Source organism: Zingiber officinale, chromosome 2B (assembly GCF_018446385.1).
Source record: "Zingiber officinale cultivar Zhangliang chromosome 2B, Zo_v1.1, whole genome shotgun sequence".
NCBI classification, from domain to species: Eukaryota; Viridiplantae; Streptophyta; class Magnoliopsida; order Zingiberales; family Zingiberaceae; genus Zingiber; species Zingiber officinale.
In genome coordinates, this window is record NC_055989.1 from 111,141,787 (window position 1) to 111,161,126 (window position 19,340).

General features: G+C 35.1%; 1 protein-coding gene across 5 annotated transcripts; it reads right to left on the bottom strand.

The window, feature by feature from the left end:
* Positions 1-2,198: 2,198 nt before the first annotated feature.
* LOC122046807 (probable protein S-acyltransferase 19) lies at positions 2,199-16,043 on the bottom strand. Of its 5 annotated transcripts, XM_042607697.1 has the most exons (10): positions 15,530-16,042; positions 13,018-13,080; positions 8,030-8,143; positions 7,510-7,917; positions 6,441-6,509; positions 6,289-6,360; positions 6,059-6,187; positions 3,978-4,058; positions 3,690-3,902; positions 2,199-3,483 (listed from the first exon to the last, which is right to left on the bottom strand). In XM_042607697.1, exons 4-10 carry the CDS (start codon positions 7,852-7,854, stop codon positions 2,509-2,511), a joined length of 1,884 nt encoding a protein of 627 aa, XP_042463631.1. In that variant the 5' UTR covers positions 7,855-7,917; positions 8,030-8,143; positions 13,018-13,080; positions 15,530-16,042; the 3' UTR covers positions 2,199-2,508. The 5 variants fall into 5 exon arrangements, with proteins under 5 accessions (XP_042463631.1, XP_042463630.1, XP_042463629.1 ...); XM_042607696.1 differs by lacking the exon at positions 13,018-13,080 and having other exon boundaries at positions 3,705-3,902; XM_042607695.1 differs by lacking the exon at positions 13,018-13,080.
* Between the last annotated feature and the right edge of the window lie 3,297 nt (positions 16,044-19,340).

The window sequence follows — 19,340 nt, forward strand, 5'->3', positions numbered from 1 at the left end:
ACTGGTAGTGATCAACATGATCTTATTACTTTACTTCATCTTGTTCATCAAGAGTTTCCTATTCGGGATCTTAGCAATGCTTGTTTTTTTCTTAGCATAGAATTTCTCTCACATTCTAAAGATTATCTTCTCTCTCAAAACAATTATATTACTAGACTTCTACAATGAGCTAAAATGGATGGTGTATGTCCTATCTCCACACTAATCATTAAAGGTGGTTTCACTGGCCCTTCATCCTCCTCTTCAATGGTTGACCCCAGATCAATATAAACATTGTTGGTGCCCTACAATATGTCACCATTATATGACCCGATATTACTTTCGTTGTCAGACGTGCCTATCAATTTATGCATGCTCCTACTAAACACCATTAGGAAGGTATTAAGAGAATTTTTCGATATCTAAAAGGCACTATTCTACATAGTCTTCTTTTATATCGTCAATCTCACGATAGTTGATTGCCTACATTGATGTAGATTGGGATAGATCTCCCGAAGATAGACATTCTACTAGTGGATATGTCATATATTTTGGACGAATTTTATTTCCTGACTTTCAAAGAAGCAACTTACAGCCTCTCGCTCAAGTACTGAAGCTGAATATAAAAATATAGCTAACACGACATCAGAAATTATTTGGCTACAATCTCTTCTTTTGGAATTACACTTTTTCCTAACTACTACGCCCAAAATCTGGTGTGATAATATTAGAGCAACTTATCTTGTGACAAATCATATTTTTCATCCTCGTACCAAGCATATATAGATTGATTTTTATTTTGTTCGTGAGCGTATGACAAGTCGATAACTTTCAGTTTCTTACCTCTCTACTAAAGATCAAATTGCTAATATATTTACCAAGCCATTATCCAGACAACAATATTTCACCAAGTTAGTACTCAAACTAGCACTCTTGTTGAGTTTGTCGAGGATAATGATAATAATAAAAAATAATCTTAAATTAATTTTAATAAATTGAGATTTATTATATTTGAGATCACAATCAAAATCAAGATCGACATGAATCAAATAGCAAAAATAATACTTCCAAATCTATTATATTTATTATTATGTTTATAATTGTATGTCATATTTAAAATAAACCTATTGACTTTAGTAAATAATAGATCAAAAAATTATTCTCTATTCTATTTTTTTTTTTTTTATCTATTAGTTTCAACACCAATCGCGTATATCAGATGTCATATTTTTTTGCCATAGATTATGTCTGCACTTGCAGGTAACGAAGGCTTCTGTATTCATTAGTTCTAGCTAAACAAGTAAATACTTAACATACAAAATGATTTCTATGAAATAGATTCTTAATGAAGATGAAACACCTCTATTATATAGCTTGGTATTTGACGAAGGAGTTATTAATGATGCTACATCTATCATCCTCTCCAATGCAATTCAGAACTTTTATCTTGCTCACAGCGATGCCATAATCATATTGAAATTTTTGCCAAACTTTGGAAATCTATTTCTCACCAGCACCCTCCCCGGAGCTTTGGAAATCTACTTGACAAAGATTTAGTCAAGTAAAAAAAAAACAATTTGTTTCGATTTAAGACTTTCATGACTAGAGAAGTATTTTAGAGAATAAATATCAAAGTTTAGATAGGCATCTTAAATATTTTTAAATTAAGTGATTTAGTAAATTATTTTTATGCTCTATGGACGAAGCAACTCCTGACTGTCGCCCACGGCCACCACTCGTAATCACCTGCACGCAGGGCCCACACAAGGCGATCGCGATCCTACGGCCGCACGTCGCACGAGATCCGCTGCCCGCGATCGGGCACAGGGCCGTCGTCGACAACCTCACATGCGGGTGCGTCACCCCGCAGCCGCCGAGGTGTTCACGGCTATGAACACGTTGGGAAAAAAAAATTGAAGAGGAAAAGTTTCCGTCCAATTAAATACATCTGCTTATAAGTAAATATGAAAAAGAAACAAAATCCAATCTTTCTCACGAAGTAAATAGAAGAAAATTTTCCTCCTAATTTCTATTCAATCCTTCCAAATAAACAGAGGCTGAATCTTACCCTCGCTTTAGTCGCATTCCTCTGTTTACCACCTCAAATTTGGCCTCCTCGAGCTCAAGGGAGATCATTAGGGAAGGAGACACAGGTGGGCTAAATAGTATGAAAAATAAAAAGCTTAGCCTTCCCCAGAGGACACAAATGCAAAAGAGAATAATAATCTAATTCCTACGTTCCATTTAGTTTTCTATGCAGTTGCTACCAGCAGGAACATAATCCAAAGTATATATACACCAGCGGGACCTCATCGTTAGAGAAAGTTATACCTGCTGCCTATTTAGATTACGTGATGAGCGGCAAAATAACAGATAAAAGTCAATCGAAATGGAGGAACCTTGCAGCCAAGCTATGGTTCTGCATGAACCAGCATAACTTCTACCGAACAATCATCCATTGCCTCCCTGAAACACTCGAAAGCAATTTGGGATAAGCCATTTGGGTTAACAAAGCAGGATAGGATGAAATCACTTATTAAATGGAAGATTCCGGAATGCTCCTGGAGCAAATACTGGGAAGGAACCTGCAGCTTGCCCCTTCTCTACCGTGTCCCGATTAGAATTTGATGTTCTCTCAGTTACCGGCCTTGTTCCTGTATGTTCATCACTTCTCTTGGTATCTCTGATGGGCGTATTAATAAGAGGGCCTCCAAAGAAAATAGACTGCCCGGTGTATGTTAATCTCTCATGTCGAGGGATAGGAGGCATCGCTGAAGCAGACATGTTTGGTTGAGCAGTACTCCCATGCGCACCAGTTTCTGCGAAAGTATTACCAATTGGAAACCGAGACATCCTTGTAGGGGCACCCATATTACTCTCAATTCTGGCAGTTCCAGATACTGAGACATAGCGACCAGCTTCTTGATCCCAGACAACAGATGCTCTTTTGTTTTCCCTTATTGCTGAGGTGGCAGATTGGAACATTGAGTTGGAATGTTGGGTAGTAGGACGAGGACCTCTTGAAGTAAATGGCGAAGGCCTATTGGGAAGTGTAGGCTTCAAAGGAAGTGCACTGATGGCTGAAGTTTCGTGATTGTGGATTGGACTGCTCAGGCTGCTTGCAGTTTGAGTTCGAGACTCGTAGTCATCCTTGCTATCTTGACTATGTGGATAAGAGCTTCTACGAGGAGACAATTTGAGCTCTGCTCTTGATTCTCTTGTAGCATTGTAATCCATGCTCAAACTACTCCTACCACTTACATCATCACTGGAACTAAAATCAGCATCTGGCAAACGCTGAGCATCTATGGGACGCAGGACCGAAGAAGACGCCCTGGCTTTTGCAGCTGCTTTCATGGCCTCATTAGAGTCCAATTTAGCGAGCTTCCAAGCACTAATCTTAACAGCCTTTTTGGACTTGATAGCCTTCTCCACATGCCCAGCTGCATCAGGGTCAACAGTTGATGGTACCATTCCTGGTTCCAAGTGTGGGATAATCTCATCCTGTAACAGAAATTGGCAGTGAATCAAGCACTGAACAAACACAATGTTTTAGGTGGTGCAGCTAGTTTCTATATTGACAAAATATGATGAGGCAATCTCAATAAATTGACATTAGTTATTGAAAAACAAACAATCTGACATTATGGACAAATTTCCCGAAGCAAAGTTTATAGACAGCTAAAATTTTTAATATATGAAGTATGAACCTGTAAGGTATGAACCTGTTGATCAACGAATACCCTAGGAGGAGTGCACCATACACCTTTATATTGAATACTAAGGGAACTTCCAAGACTTATGCCAGTTGTTGCAGAATTAGTTGGAGAATATGGAGCATTAGGTGCTTCCTCATCGGCAGATGGTGGTGCTGCCTCACTCATAGCTCTCATAGCTACGACATACTCATAGGTCGTAATTCCCTGGTAAAAGGGAGGGAAAGGTAAAGCACTTGCAAGAAGAACCTTAATGATTCTTAGTAAAGTATAAGAGGAAACCTTTTTGATCAGGATCATGTGGAAAAAGAAAAGTTCTCCCAATGGTATGCACGCAACAATTGATAGTGCAGTACAAATAGCCTACAAAACAAAGAATATCCCAGACCTCAATACCATTTGGTTAGTTTCCACTAGATTCATTTAGAAAACATAAATATAACATCAGTTCGATATTTTGCAAATGATAAATAAAAGATCTTGAGAAAGCTAGTAGAAAATTAATGCTTCCTGAACTAATTATTTGTCTCAAAATGGATCTAGTTAATTGAGGAACCAGATTATACATATCTCCTAAGAATCATGATCCTGATCAAGGAAGAAATTATTGTATTCTCAATGTCCTGTACCTCTGAATAAAATTGGCCTAACATGTTCTCCTAATCCATTAATTTTCTCCAAAATAACATGAGCAACCTAAGTCCGACAGCATCAGCCTTATTTTAGTAGTCTATTGATCATTCTATGATGTCCAATGTCAGTACAACAACAGACAAGTTAAAAAGTTAATTCAGATGTGATAAGTGCTAACTTTGAACTAGATGATGGAAAGGAGAAGGGCAATCTGAGACAAACAAAAAATGAAAATGATAAATTAAACTATACCAGGATTATGAAAGAAAGAAGATGTATTTACAACTTCATTTGAAAAACAAAGTGGAAGAAACAACGCATAAAGAGTAAAGGGAAGGATCGAGAGTAGCACTTAACATGAAGATTTTATCTGTATGTTGTTCTGAGCATTATGTTAAACTTCTCTTCAACAGTCATTGTTGGTCAAGATTCTAAATTTATATTCAGCGTGTTTCTTTCATTCCTCAACTGCTGCAAAATATTGATATTATTTCTGGAATGAGAACACCTAACCAAATGAAGATTCAATCTTCCCAAGTGTTCTTATTACTGCAAATAGCATTTGGATATTGTGGAAGAATAGTAATGATATCCATATTTTAGCAACAAGGACTTTATTGAGATTGAAATGTTATGTTGCAGAGCTATATCTTTGGCAGATAACTACCCTCATCCCATGAAGAGAAACATTTTTTCCTAATTATACAACTCATTCCAGTTCTTTCATCTCACATAATGTTGCAGACTCATCCCCATTTTTACATAGTAACAGTTCCTTTACTAAATATTCTGCATGGATGAGATAGGTTTTGATGTCTGAAGAACAATGGGTACTTGATTTTAGTTGTTCTCCTCATCAACCTCATTGCTGTAAAATGCTGCGGCGACTTGGCTTGAATTTCTTTTGGTTCTGCTCATGATGTCCATGACTAGTAACCATCATGGAAGAAGTTACGATCCCAAGGCATTTAGGCAGCATTATTGTTCATTATAATAAATTAGCAAATCTATTCTCAATCAAAGGTTGGTAGTTTACAAATCATATAATACTGTTGATCATCCCCTTTCTGGCAAGACAGAATATAGTTTGGTCTACTGGAATTTCCAGTAATGTCAGTTACAGTCTGCAAGTTATTGACTAACCGATATTAGAAAAAGGAAAATAAATCAGGAAGTTTTGGTGCATAATAGAAAAAATAATTGGCCAGAATGCAAATGAACAGTTTGTGTGTATTGCCAGAGTTTAGATACTAATCCAACCCTCTAGTAACTAACCAATCAAAACTTATGGGCAGCAACACAAAATATGTGTCATGATGGGGACTATAATTGTTCAGAATCGCATATACAAATTTTGTGTAGTCTGTGATAGAATTGAGCTACTTATCCATCCAATGAGTCAATCACTCTACTAACTTATATGTTATGTACTAAAGAATTGAATTACCAAGTAACATCAAAGGAAGCAATAATAAATATAAAAAATTGACCACAACAAGAAATAAAGTGTTCCTATTTTTTGTAATTCTCAAATTTTTTTAAAATGATTTCCATTTTTTGCAATAACCCTCATTGGATTATGATTGGCTACTAATATAAAAAACAATCTGTGTGACTCAGCAATTTGGTGTATATATTTTTTGTCAAAATGTGGCCCTTCAAATGTTCCTGCACTATCAGCAATTAAGATATTTTCAAGAGTAAATAGAATTTCTATTCATCAAACTCACCACAACAGTTGCAAATGGAGCACGAGAAAACCCATTGCCAAGCTTTTCCTTGATATTGTTCTCCATGCTATCCTTGTTCACAAAGCAAAGTACAAGAACAGCAATGCCGACTCCACATTCAATAGCTAGCTGGTAGGTGACAGAAAACAAGGGGAAGTGTCAAATTTGCTGAACTCCTAGAAATGGTTTTACACGTGAAAATGTTAGTAATTCCAACATTTGCTTCATACCCAAATAAGACTCGTGGCCATGAGAGAGATGAATGTGATGTAATTTTTACGCCCAACACAATTATTAAGCCACTGCCAGAAAATGGAACATAAATGGGAATATCTTAATATTTTGCAAAGAACAAGAAAATAATAAGACAAAACACAATTACCCGACAATGGTGATCAAAACTGTCAACACATTTGTCACAACTCCTGCAGTGTTTACTATATTGGCGCACCTGCACAAAGTAGGCCAACATATGATGATGTTTTAAAGATGCTAAAAAATAATAGTAAATTCAGTTAGGATCGTAGAGCAAAATCAGCCAATAACAATATAGATCACTTTTCAAAATGATATTGCATGACCCTAACATCTGGCGTGATCAAGAAAATGTCTTCACACAAAATCCTACAAAATCTGGAACTGACCAGAGTGAGTGGGCGTCCAGTGTCTGACAGTCATAATTAGAAAAGATTGATCTTATCCCATAAACCAAATTCTGACTCATGGCGGCTCAAGCATAATTTTACATTAATTTTACATATTCAGCTTCTCCATGGGAAACCATCATGGAGCTTGAAATACCAGCAAGATCAGTAACGGGAGACATCAGGAAACATCAGAAATATAGTAAAGGAATCTAGTCTAGTCTTACAAGAATATAAGAAATTTAAGGGAGCTTCTGACCCAGCTATGTGAACAGTCTCAAAGAATAGTCTCGACTGCAAGTCATAACACACCTATAGTTCTAGGACAGCAAATCATTAATTCATGTCAAAAAGCTAATGAGGAGAGTCAGTAATGGATAACATGCTTTTATAACTTTTCCTAAATATTACAAAAGCTAAATTCTGGGGCAAACAGGACTTGAGGATGATGACTTTTCCTATTGCAGTTTCACCATAATAGTGAATGAAGTCTACTATTCTCTATTGAGAAAAGAAAAACAATGTAGTATCGTCTATTTAACAGGAATTTCCCGAACATCAAGATGGATAAGATATGCTTCGTTTGTCAGATCCACATTGAGACAGATAAAATGACAATTAAGTAACTAGCAACTTGCTGCTGTTGCATATCAGTGTGCAATATTAGTAATTCATATCCCGAAATAGAATGTGCATCATAATTAGTCATTTACAATTAAGTCAAATACATCTTCATGTCAGTAAACTGGAAACCAATAACTGGATAATTTGACAGATATATCCTGCATCATTGTATCTAGAATATACCTCAGCATTGCACAGTGTGCAAAACAAAGCATCTTCTCCACCAGTCTGTTCCTCAGTTTCTTCAAGTTTGCGGCAATCATCTTTAACAAACAGTGCAAACATAAGTCCACCAAGGATGCAGCATCTTGTACTTCTCTTTTGTGGGCTCAATGACATATTTGTAGCTGGATTATCAACAACAGCTGAAGCTTTTCTGCTGGAAGAGTGCCCTAAAGAACTCCTACAAGTTGATGCAGGAGAAGAATGAGCTCCAGGTGCATTATCACCATCAAAAGATAAAGATCCAGGTGGCACCCCTGCTTTACTATTATTCTGATTTTTGAATCCTTTCTCAAACTTTTCCATTATTCCTGGATCAGCAGGGTTTATGCGGGTACACCGCACATAAAGGACAAACACTACAACAGCCTGAATGAAATAATAGCAAACAAAAGAATTGAAATAGTGAGAAACAAAATTCATATTTATCTAGATTACATTTGATCATTTATTGCTGCTGTTGGGTAGGTTTTGGTCTTACCACTGGTGTGTAAACAGCAATTGCAGTATATTCAAAGATGGGTTTGCCAAGAAAAGGTGCAAAAAATGCATAGAATGCAACTACCAGGAGAAAGAACACTGTTATAGCCACAACCTAAAGAAGGCAGCAAAAGATAAATCAGTGATGGTTGAGTTAATAAATCAAAGAAAAACAATTCATCTAACTTTGAAATTAACACGTATGAGAGTAAATAAATAAAGTTTTGGTTCACCCCTAAAATTTTATGTATTCTTTCCTTGTACTTTAAGAGACAAATATAATACTAAATTATCTTCATAATAGTCTTAGAGCATAAAAGTGAACATTATGTGAATGATTTCACATATCTTGGGAAAAAGTCACCATATAAAGATGGAGGCCCAAAATTCTACCACCAAATTAGCATATCCACTTATTTGAAAATTATATGTTATTTAAATAAGTTAGCAAATTAAGTTAACAAGCATTATAATAAATTTTGCTCACAATGTCAGCTATATAAATTAGACATGAATGTTCTAAAAATATATGATATGAGACAACTCAAATTTATGAATGTAACAGGACAAAAAGTTTACCGTATCATTAGGTGATTTATAATCACGTTCTTAGTATTGACATGCATCTCCCACATAAGCTCAATATAAATGTAAGTTTAGTGGCAAGTAATCCATAAGAAAGTAATATAATAAATTGATGAGCATTAAAGTCATAAGTGATTATAAAATGGCATGTACCAATAGAAGCTTTAATTGATTTGCCAATGCCCCTAGGGCGTAGTGCAGACGGTGGACGCATGACATCTCTAGCGTAATGACCACGGGTCGATTCTCAGGAATTGACGACCTGAGGTCTACCCACCATGCGCCTATGGCTTGTGTACCTGCATGTACCTCCCTTCATATCCGTGGGATCGACACTAGGGGGGCCGCTACGGTAGCGGATCTACCTTTTTTTAATTAATTTGCCAATTATAAAATTGATATATTGTATTCTCATTTGTTTTGCTCGCCTACCTCTTTTGGCTTCTCTAGGGAATATAATGAATTATGATATGTGAGCCTAAGTCATGGTCAGCATCAAATGATTGGTTGCTAAAGTGACACATCAGGACAACAGGTTCTTCTAAGAGTGCATCATTAAGGGATTTATTGGTCTCATCTAAGGGATTCATTGTTCTCATGTATAAGATGTACGCATAGATTCTCGTGGCTTCCTAGTGAGAACAACCCACATTTCTACAAGATTGCATTAAATAATGCTTCTAAAAGATTTAATATTAAAATTGATTTCTTCACATGTTTATAAATCTATGTTGTGAGTTAGACTTAGACCATAGCTGTTAAATGTGAGTGAAGCGCTTGCTTAAGCGTGAATCGCAGCAAGGCGCAAGCATTGCGCTTCAGACACCTTGGAAGCACACGAGGTCTCTGAAGCACGTGCTTCGCGCAAAAGCGCAGGCGTTCACTTTTGCGTGAAGTGCATAAACTTTCGTGTCTTTTTTTTTGGCTTAAAGCCCTAAACCCTCTTTAAATTGATCATTGATCTATCTCTCACCGCTAGATCATCTACCTCTCATGCTCACAACGATCATCGATAAGAATCTTCTTTTTTGTTAATTTTTTGCATTTTTCCGACATCGTTGGAAATGTCACAATGCCCGCGGCATCGCAATTACTATGGACGATTTTTTTTTACTATGGACAATCTTATGATTGATTAATTCAATCAACTCCCAATTTAAATGGGAAAGTTCGAATATACTTTTATAATCCTAATTTAATTATCCCAATAAAATATATAAAAATATATTTCAAATTTTAAAAATTATAATAAATTTATTAATTCATTTATATTTTGATAATTTTATATTTAAAATTAAAATATTCTAATAAATATTATTAATTCATATAAATCAGATTTATATTATGACAATTTTATATTTGAAATTAAAAAATATATAATAAATTTTATTAATTCATATTTTATATTCTGATAATTTTATATTTAAAATTAAAAAATCTAAAAAATTTTATTAATTTATATAAATCAGATTTATATTCTGATAAATTTTTTTTATTGTTTTATATTTTTTATTTATTAATTGATTGTTATTGATTGCAGTGGTCTTAATCATGTCAAATACAATAATTTCATCAACTCAAAAGGATATTGCTTGAAATTATACAACATGTTCATATCCTAAAAATTAAAATATTATCAATTGTATTTTTGGGAGTAAAATAACAAATAGTAGAATTTATCGACATAAGCTAAATTTAGTTAGGGACAATAGAAATGTGAAAGCTTGCCCGAAATGTCCTGAGCATGTTAAAGAAGAAATTAAAGAGTTCATGTAAAAAAAGAGTAATTTGAAGAATTAAATGGAGAATATTCCTCATTTTAATGATATTGATGATTTGGAAGAACATAAAAATGATCTTCAAACTAAAGTGAAAGGGAAACGATCAATATCCGATCCAAGCATCCATCATACGATCAAAGTAAAAAAGTGTAAACAAACTGGATCTATTAATCTTTATTTTATGAAAAATATCAATGGTCAAACAAAGACGTGCAAAAAAAACAAAGGGCAATTTAAAAATAAAAAGAAGTTCGAGGTATTGCGGTTAAGAAATTCACTAGATGGATGTATGATGCTGGAACTCCTTTCAATATCATTAAATATGATTTTTTTTTAAGTCTATTATTGGCCAATTTGGATCGGAGATTAAACCTCCATCATATCATTAAGTGAGGGTTAAGTATTTGAAGAAGTTGGCAAATACGAACTCGCTTCTCAAATTCCACCAAGAAGATCATGCTAAGTTTGGGTGCACAAGCATATGCAAATGGATGGACGGATAAAAAGGATAGGCCTCTTATAAATTTTTTTTGATAAATGGTCCTAAAAGAAGTGCTTTTGTTGAATCAGTTGATGTTTCCTGACAAGATATTTGAGTTACTTTCTAAATTTGTGTATCGCGTTGGAGAAAAGAATGTGGTTCAGATTGTAATAGATAATACAAGCTACAATGTCGGTAATATTTTAAATTTATGTTACTTTCAATTAAGAATTGGATCATATTTTCAATTTTTTGACTAAATTTACTAAGGTCGTCTTTATGAAATCAATTTCCACACTTGTACTCGACTCCCTATGCAGCTCATTGTTTAGATTTGTTGCTCGAGGATTATTCAAAATTTCTCATCTTAGAAAATTGCATGAATAAGCATTGATGGTGAATGATTATATTTACAACAAACCACAAGTATTGAAAATGATGAGAGTTTACTGGACAGAGACATGGTAAGAACCGCAATGACACGTTTCGCAACTACTTTTTTTTACTTTAAAGCAGTTTCACATACAACAAAAAAAAATCTGAGAAAGATGTTTACATCTGAAAAGTGAGCAAATAGTTGATTTTCTAAATAGGTGGTAGGAAAGCATGTAGTAGAAATGATATTAATGCCTTTGTGTTGAAAAAAAAAATATGTATGATTTTTGCATTAAAAGTTGGCGACCCATTGGTGAAAGTTTTACGACTGGTAAACCGTGAAAAAAGGTCCCCTGTGGATTATATTTATGAGTGAACGGACAAAGCCAAAGAAGCTATCACTGCGTCATTTAACAATAATGAAGAGAAATATAATAGCATTTTTGAATTCATTGACAAAAGATAGAATGTTCAACTTCATTGACCTTTGCACCCAACCAAATATTTCTTGAATCTAGAGAGTTTTTACTCAAACTCTGACATAGAAAATGATGCAGAAGTGATGGAGGACTTGTACATGTGCATATCTAGATTGGTGAGAGATGAGGATTTATCAGATAAGATCATGAATCAATTGGAAAAATACAAGAAAGCATGACTTTTTGGTTTGTAAATGGCTATCAGACAAAGAACTTCAAAATCACTAGGTAAATTCGTAAATAATATATTATGCAATATCAATATTGGATGATAATAAAGTTTATCTTATATGTTTTTGTGTTTCAAGCTGATTCTAAATTAAAATCATTTGCAATGAAGATTTTGAACCTCACATTGGCAACTAAAATTCAGGTTTAATATGAATATAATTGGCTAATTCATCTAGAACAAATGTGAAAAGATAAAGACTTAGATTTCTTCTTAATGTAAGCCTTTGTCACACTCTCAGTGGCTTCAACACTAGTAACAACTTTATCGTAAATATCTTTTATAGCATCAGTATCTAAACTTATATACTTACTGGACATTCTTTTCTTAGATTTCATCTTAATGTAAGCCTAAACTAGGGGAAAAAACATTTGTCACAAACTCAGTTGCTTTGACACTAGTAACAACTTTATCATACATATCTTTTATAGCATCAGTATCTTAACTTATATATTTACTAGACATTCTTTTCTTCTCCAAAACTAACCACAATAATTGTCTAGAGACTCCATCCATCATAAGTTTTTATAAATCAACAAAAGTGATATACAAATTCATTTTCACTTCATATTTTCTTATTAGTTGTTTATCAACTACCATCCGTAGTTGATCTTCAAGACATGTAACCAAATTGATTCCCATACATGATTCTCTTATTTCTTTTTCTACTCCTAATAACTCTTCCCAAAATTTGACTCATCAACTTAATATCTTTATAGTTAAAATATTATTATGTGTAAGGTTTATTCTTGTAGATAGATAGTAAAAATAAATTTACCTATTCTTTGGGCATTTCTTAAATCTCAAAAGTTTATCAACTAACTTAGCTAATCAAATTATATTTCTATGTCCTAAACTCTTTCAACTCCAAATAGAAATATCATTCAAGTATTCACATTCCAAGCTTCTTTCATCGTTCTATTTTCATTGAAATTTCACAGCTAGTTTTTCTAAAAAAGAAATAAGCAGACAAATAAATAATAAAAACATGTCTAATCAACAATATTTCTATCAACATAGTTTGTGTCAACATATCTGAATTCAACGTTAGCTGACAACCTAATGCAACCCTCTCCCTTTCTCATCCGGGCTTGGGACCAGCCATGTTGAGCTTGGGCATATCTATTGTCAGTAAATAATATAAATTCAAGTTAGATTAATGTTAACGTAAGACATTAGGTTATAGGTAGTAGCATTAGGAGTTCAAGAAAAAAGTATATGTGATTTCTTAACGTGCGTAGATTATATATACTTTTATGTATTGTTTGATGCACATTTGCTTGTATTCCATAAGCATGATTTACGTTATTGCATCCTATTTCATCAATGTGTCGGCATAATTACTCTTTTTATTCGGAGATATGTCCTTTATGTATTTGCATCGACAAGACATATTTTGGAACGAAAACGGAGAAAAACGAACATTGGAACAACTTTAGAGAAAACAAGAAGCATGGTCGTGCCCCTTGGCACGGCCATGTTCTTCCACATGGTCGTGTCTCATGAGACACGATCGTGTCTTCCCAGGAGCCAGCCAAAGCCCAAAGGCATGGTCGTGTCTCGCTCCAGGGCCAACACTGAGGTCGTGTCTTTTGACACAACCCGTGCCTCATTTCCAGAGTACCCACGGCTAGGCCATGCCTCATTTCCAGAACATCCCACGAGTAGGTCGTGCCCTAGAGATATGAGCGTGCCCCCTTTCCCGTGGCTTCCACGCCACAACTGTGTGGCATGAAAAGCAAGGTTTGTGTCCCCTGCTTATAAAAGGGGGAGAGAAGGGTTTTCCCCTTATGGAAACCCACGAGGTCCAAATCTACGGCAGATTCCGGCAATTTATCGACGATCCGAAGCCGAATTCATCATCCCATCCATCTTTACAAGGATTGGTTCCCGAAAACTCCGATTTCATCCAATTAAGCTTTCTCTTCTCTTCTCTTCTATATTTGAGTTGTAGATTGCTTCCTTTGACGTCTTTGGGTTGTAATTCCCTTGTTATGGAGTAGTTCAATAAATTCTAGGATGTAGGGAGTAATTGTAATGTGATAATGTAAACTCTATGGATTTGCCAATTTCCTAGTCATGTGTATGCCTTATTTTTATTTGATTGAATGTGTGTGTGATGATTGATTGCTTATATGTATTGTTTGATTGAATAGATGTAAAGATTGTTCTCCACATAAAGGGGATGCTCTAAATTGTATGGCCAGGGCCCTTAGTAATAAAGGATATCCCTTTAACCGGACTTTCTAGAGTATTGCCTTGAAATGGAGATCAATTCTAGGGATTATCTAATTAGAGCTTAATGGGTTTGTCAAATTCCATGTTAGGAAGTGATAATTTAGACTGGGGAGCCCTCATGTGACAGGGGTATCCCTTTAACCGAACTTTGTACGTTATCTCTTCCACTTAATGGCTTTACAATCCATCAGGATAAACACTCTAATGTAACCGTCACAGAGCTGTATCGATATTTAGTTAGGATCTCTGCAAGAGCATAAACATAGAGGATAAGAGATGAGCAATTCATAATACATCAACTAGCATTACAATGAAAATGAAATCCTAGAATCGTTTCCCAACCAACTTTCCAATCTCACATCCTCCGGACCTCTGGTTTTCAACTCTCTCTCTTATTCTCAACTCTCTCTCTCTCTCTCTTAATCTCTAGTTCTTAAGTTTTCAAACAACATTCGATAGTCTAGATAATTTGCTTCACAGACTCAGCTAGCGAATAATCGACAGTCCCTGTGAGATCGATATTTTTATTACTTGACAACTCAACCGTACACTTGGGTGAAACAACATTTCCACAATAAGAGAGTGTTTTTGTTATGGTTTGAGTTCTAGGTACAGCCTAAGAAAAGATATGTTCATTTAGGTGTCCACCAGTGCAATTCTTTCCCATTATTATGCTATCGTTGAGATGACAAAGTGCACATAATATGAACAGAATGTAGCAGATGCAGCTGAGAAATGAATGAAAGACATTAGGCCAGAGAGAAAATCCATCATCTGAGAAAGAAAAGTACAAAGGTAACAATACAAAAAATATGGAATCACTATAAATCATTATCAAGTATTGAACATCTCAAACAGAAACAGTCAAATCTGTTATCAACCTAAACTACTATGAGTTAAACACAAACCACAAAAATGACACTGAGAAGTATACCAATTCAAAGCCATTTAATCACAGACATTCTAGCAAGACTAGGAGTAACTATCTCTATCGTAGAAGGGCTCAGCACGGTTAGCACAGATATAACTTTCTAGTGATCTCAGCGATCTAGTTACCAATTTAATCTTACGACAAAGTAAAATGCGGATAGACTAAGATAATCAGACGAACGAAAACATATTTTCTTAGAACAGCAAAAAAAAAAAAAAAAAGGCATATGAATGTAGCGTATTAAGATCAAGGATGACAAAAGAAAACCTAAAAAAATGACTAACTGAATTTTTCATCCGCTTAAAAAAGTTTTCGAGAACACTCCAACCCTTTCGAAGCCAAATCTTGGATGAAACACAAAAAAAAGCAAAGTCGAAACGTGCCGGACTATGAGTGAGGTACCTGAAAGGCGTGAGCAGGAAGCTGCCATCCGTGGCGCCTTACCATGATCGAAGAGACCCAGTGCTCGAGAGACACAGAACTCTCAGATCACCGGCGCATACGCGGCCAACAGGAAATGAGGACGTCGCTTCCCCTCTTTCAGATCACCAGCGGGGGGCGAGAAGATCACTGCCCTCCTACAGAACTTACCGACTCAAAAATGACAAGGGGCAGGCGAAAAGGGTTAGTTCCTTCAACAAAGCCAAACGCTCTACAGACACTTGGTCGTCCCCGGAAACTGGCAGAAGAGTGAGGCTGGATGAACTAGGGCACCGCCGACGAGGAGAATGGAAAGAAGGAGACAGATGCGATCTGGTTCAGTTTGTAGCCCCGTGACGAGGGGCGCGATGCAGTTTCCGCCTTCTCTCTTTTCTTCAGTGACAACGCGTCGCAAGTGGATTTGGGATATTAGTGATGTTCACCGTGGACTTGCCCTAGCGCCCTGTTTATCTTTATCCACCCTGACTGGGGTAACGAACGAAGCAAGGATTTGAGGTTTTATTTATTACCGCAGTCCGCAGAGGGAGCGCAAAGTAGTGGGAGGAAACTGAATTAATTTACTAAAATAAATATTAGCCGTAATTTTTAATTAATACTATAACAAACTTATAAGGAATGTATTAACTATTTTTATTTATTTATTTATTTTAAAATACATCTTACTATTTTATTAAAAATTCATATCCTTTACAAAATAATTTTGATAAAGTCTAAAATAAATATGTTAATATATTTCTTTTTCTTTTTACACTAAAAATAATTTCAATATTTATTAGTAATTTCTACAAATACATCAATCAGAGATCTAAAATTTTTTCTCATTAATCAATCAGTGATCTAAAGTTCGAAACTCGGCTATGGCATATTATTGAAAATTTTTCTATTAATTAATCATAGATCTAGAGTTCGAGACTCAGCTGCGGTGTATTATTAAGAATTTTTCTCATTAATCCATTAAAAATCTAGAGTTCTTTTTAGTCCAACATCTTAGAATTGAAAATACTGCGAGCAGAGAAGCTTCTATAAATACTTTGAGTTGACGATATTAGAAAGCATACTTTTCTCGATTTTTTGGTTAATATCAAGTATGATATTAAATTATTTTTTTTATAAGGGAGAGTCTGTTACAGTAGTTTGCTACTAGGATTCTCGATTTTTTATAAGTACCCCCTAGAGGTATATAAAATTATAAAAATATTAGAGTCTTTCTCACTAAAAAAATACAAGTAGGGGTAATACTAAAATTAAAATTATTTTCTATAAGTCAATTCTTTTTCCCTCAGATCTCTCCTTGCATTGCCCCACTTGATATAAGGGGCCTAGTTCACGCAACGCATGTGCACGATCACTAGTATAAGTTAAACTAGAATCTAGGTCAAAAAATTAGGATTAGTAGAATAAAAACATAATATATGAAATGTTGGAGCAATCTAAGTGCCTTAGGTTTTGATATTTGGGCAAAGGTTTAAGTTAGGTTTATTGTTGTATTTGATATGCATTATGAGTGTGTAGGATACGGGTACAACAAGGAAAGTCCAAGGATGAGTCTTGGCAGTGTAAGTCCAAGCATGTAGTCGTGGCAACGTAAGTCCAAGTGTGACTTGGCAATGGATGAAGTCCCGGAGGCGTAACCTCTTGACAAAAGAAGACCCGACAACAAGGACAAGGTCGATGGAAGCTCCAGAAGGTAAGACGTAAAGGATGGGGAGACATCTGAGGGACGCAAGGCTGATGGAGGAGGCTAGAAGGCTAGGTATAGGTTAGTCGGCCGAGAACGAGTGCTGAGTGAATGTACTCAGGGGTTAAATCCTAGGATTAGGATTTTACTATATATAGCGTTACAGTATCAGTACTGTAGCAGTCGATTGGTGTTTTCATCAGTCGACTGGTAGCTGACCATTGGCTTGTAAAGGTCGAATTTCGCTTAGGACCATTCGACTGGTGGTTGTACTAGTCGACTGGTAGCGGGAAAAATAGTAGGTGCTTTCCTCCTGAGCTCTATTTAATAGAGCTCGAGGTGCTTGGCCAAGGTTGACAAAATTAGTGGTGGTTAACCCTAATTAGAGTTTTCAAGTGCCCAAGTGATCTAGCGTGCTTGTACGAGGTTGTGGCGAGATTTCTCCATCCACAAGGAGTTACGCGAGCTAGCCGGAAGTTCTCCGGGGAATCATCCACCGACGGATCGGGATCGTCCACCTTACGGACAGCCATGGAGTAGGAGCTTTATCTCCGAACCACATTAAATCAATGTGTTAAGTTTGATTTCTATTATTAGTATTTGTTTTTGTACTCTGCTGTGCGTACTAACCATTGTAGGAAGCGACATTTTGGGTGAGACACTATTCACCCCCTCTAGCGGACGTCAAGGTCCTAACATAGAATTTAAGTTTAGTAATATTAGACGATTTTTAAAATAAAAGATGATGAGTTGCCTAACCGAGAGTTTTAAATATTTAAGAGAAATAATGATTAAGAGAAATATCTTACATAGAATACAAGAATGATGGTTGAAATAGAGAAAAATATCGGGTGTTTTATATGACCATAAAGTATCTCTAAAACTTAAAAAAAAAGTTTTACAAAATCGCAGTTAGACCTGCTATGTTATATGGAGCTGAATGTTAGGCTATGACTTAAGCACATAAGTAGAAGATGAGAATGTGAAGGTAAACATGTGGGCATATGAAGATGAACAGAATAAGAAATTATAATATTAGAGAGAAAGTCAAAATTACATCTATTGAAGAAAAACTCTGAGAGACACGTTTAAGATGGTACGGAGATATACTTAGACGACTAATAAATGTTCCAGTTAAGCGATGTGAAACTATGATAAACACATATATCAAACGAGGAAGAGGAAGATAAAAAAAATATTTGGTTAGCAACAACAAAACATGATAAAATTTATTTAAGTATAGATAATGATATAGTAAGAGAGAGAACTCAATGGTGTAAAAGGATTCATATAATCCACCCCACCTAATGGAATAAAGTTTGATTATTATTGTTGTATATATAAGTTAAGCTGAGTCTGAGAAAATTTATAAATTACTAGTGTGATCGTGCACACGCGTTGCATGTGTAATATAATAATATATAAATTATTTGGGTCTTTGAAAATCTGAATTGTTTGGATTTTCTAGTGTCACCCTTATAAACCAAGAATTAATTATTTGGGTAAGATTCGTCGACGCGGTGATCAGTTAGATCTTTGATTGGGTAATATTTATTTCTTTTTTATTGACCTCCTTCCCGCAGGAGGTCCAATGCAAGTTGCAATTAAACTTTTTTGTTTTTTTTTGTTCAAATATTTTATTTTGATTCGACATCAAATAAACTGACTCACGCTCTGTAGGATTTGAACCCACGACATCGGGTTTTGGAGACCCGCGTTCTATTTGGGTAAGATTCGTCAAACCCATGAAATAATGACTACTGTAACGGGCTTCCCTATGCAAAAAAATTATTTTAATTTAATATTATACTTGTCTTTGTAAAAAAAACTAAGAAAAATATATTTTTTAATATCGTCAGCCTAAAATATTTATAAAAGCTTTTTTGATCATAGTGTTGTCAATTCTAAGATATGGGACTAAAGAGAACTATATTTTTTTTATATAAAACAACCAGAGAAAATTAATGATGAGAAAAATTCATAATAATACGTTGTAGCTGAGTCTCGAACTCTAGATTTGATTGTTTTGTTTGTGGAATTACTAATAAACCTTGGAATTATTTTTAGTGTAAATAGAAAAAAGGACATTAACGT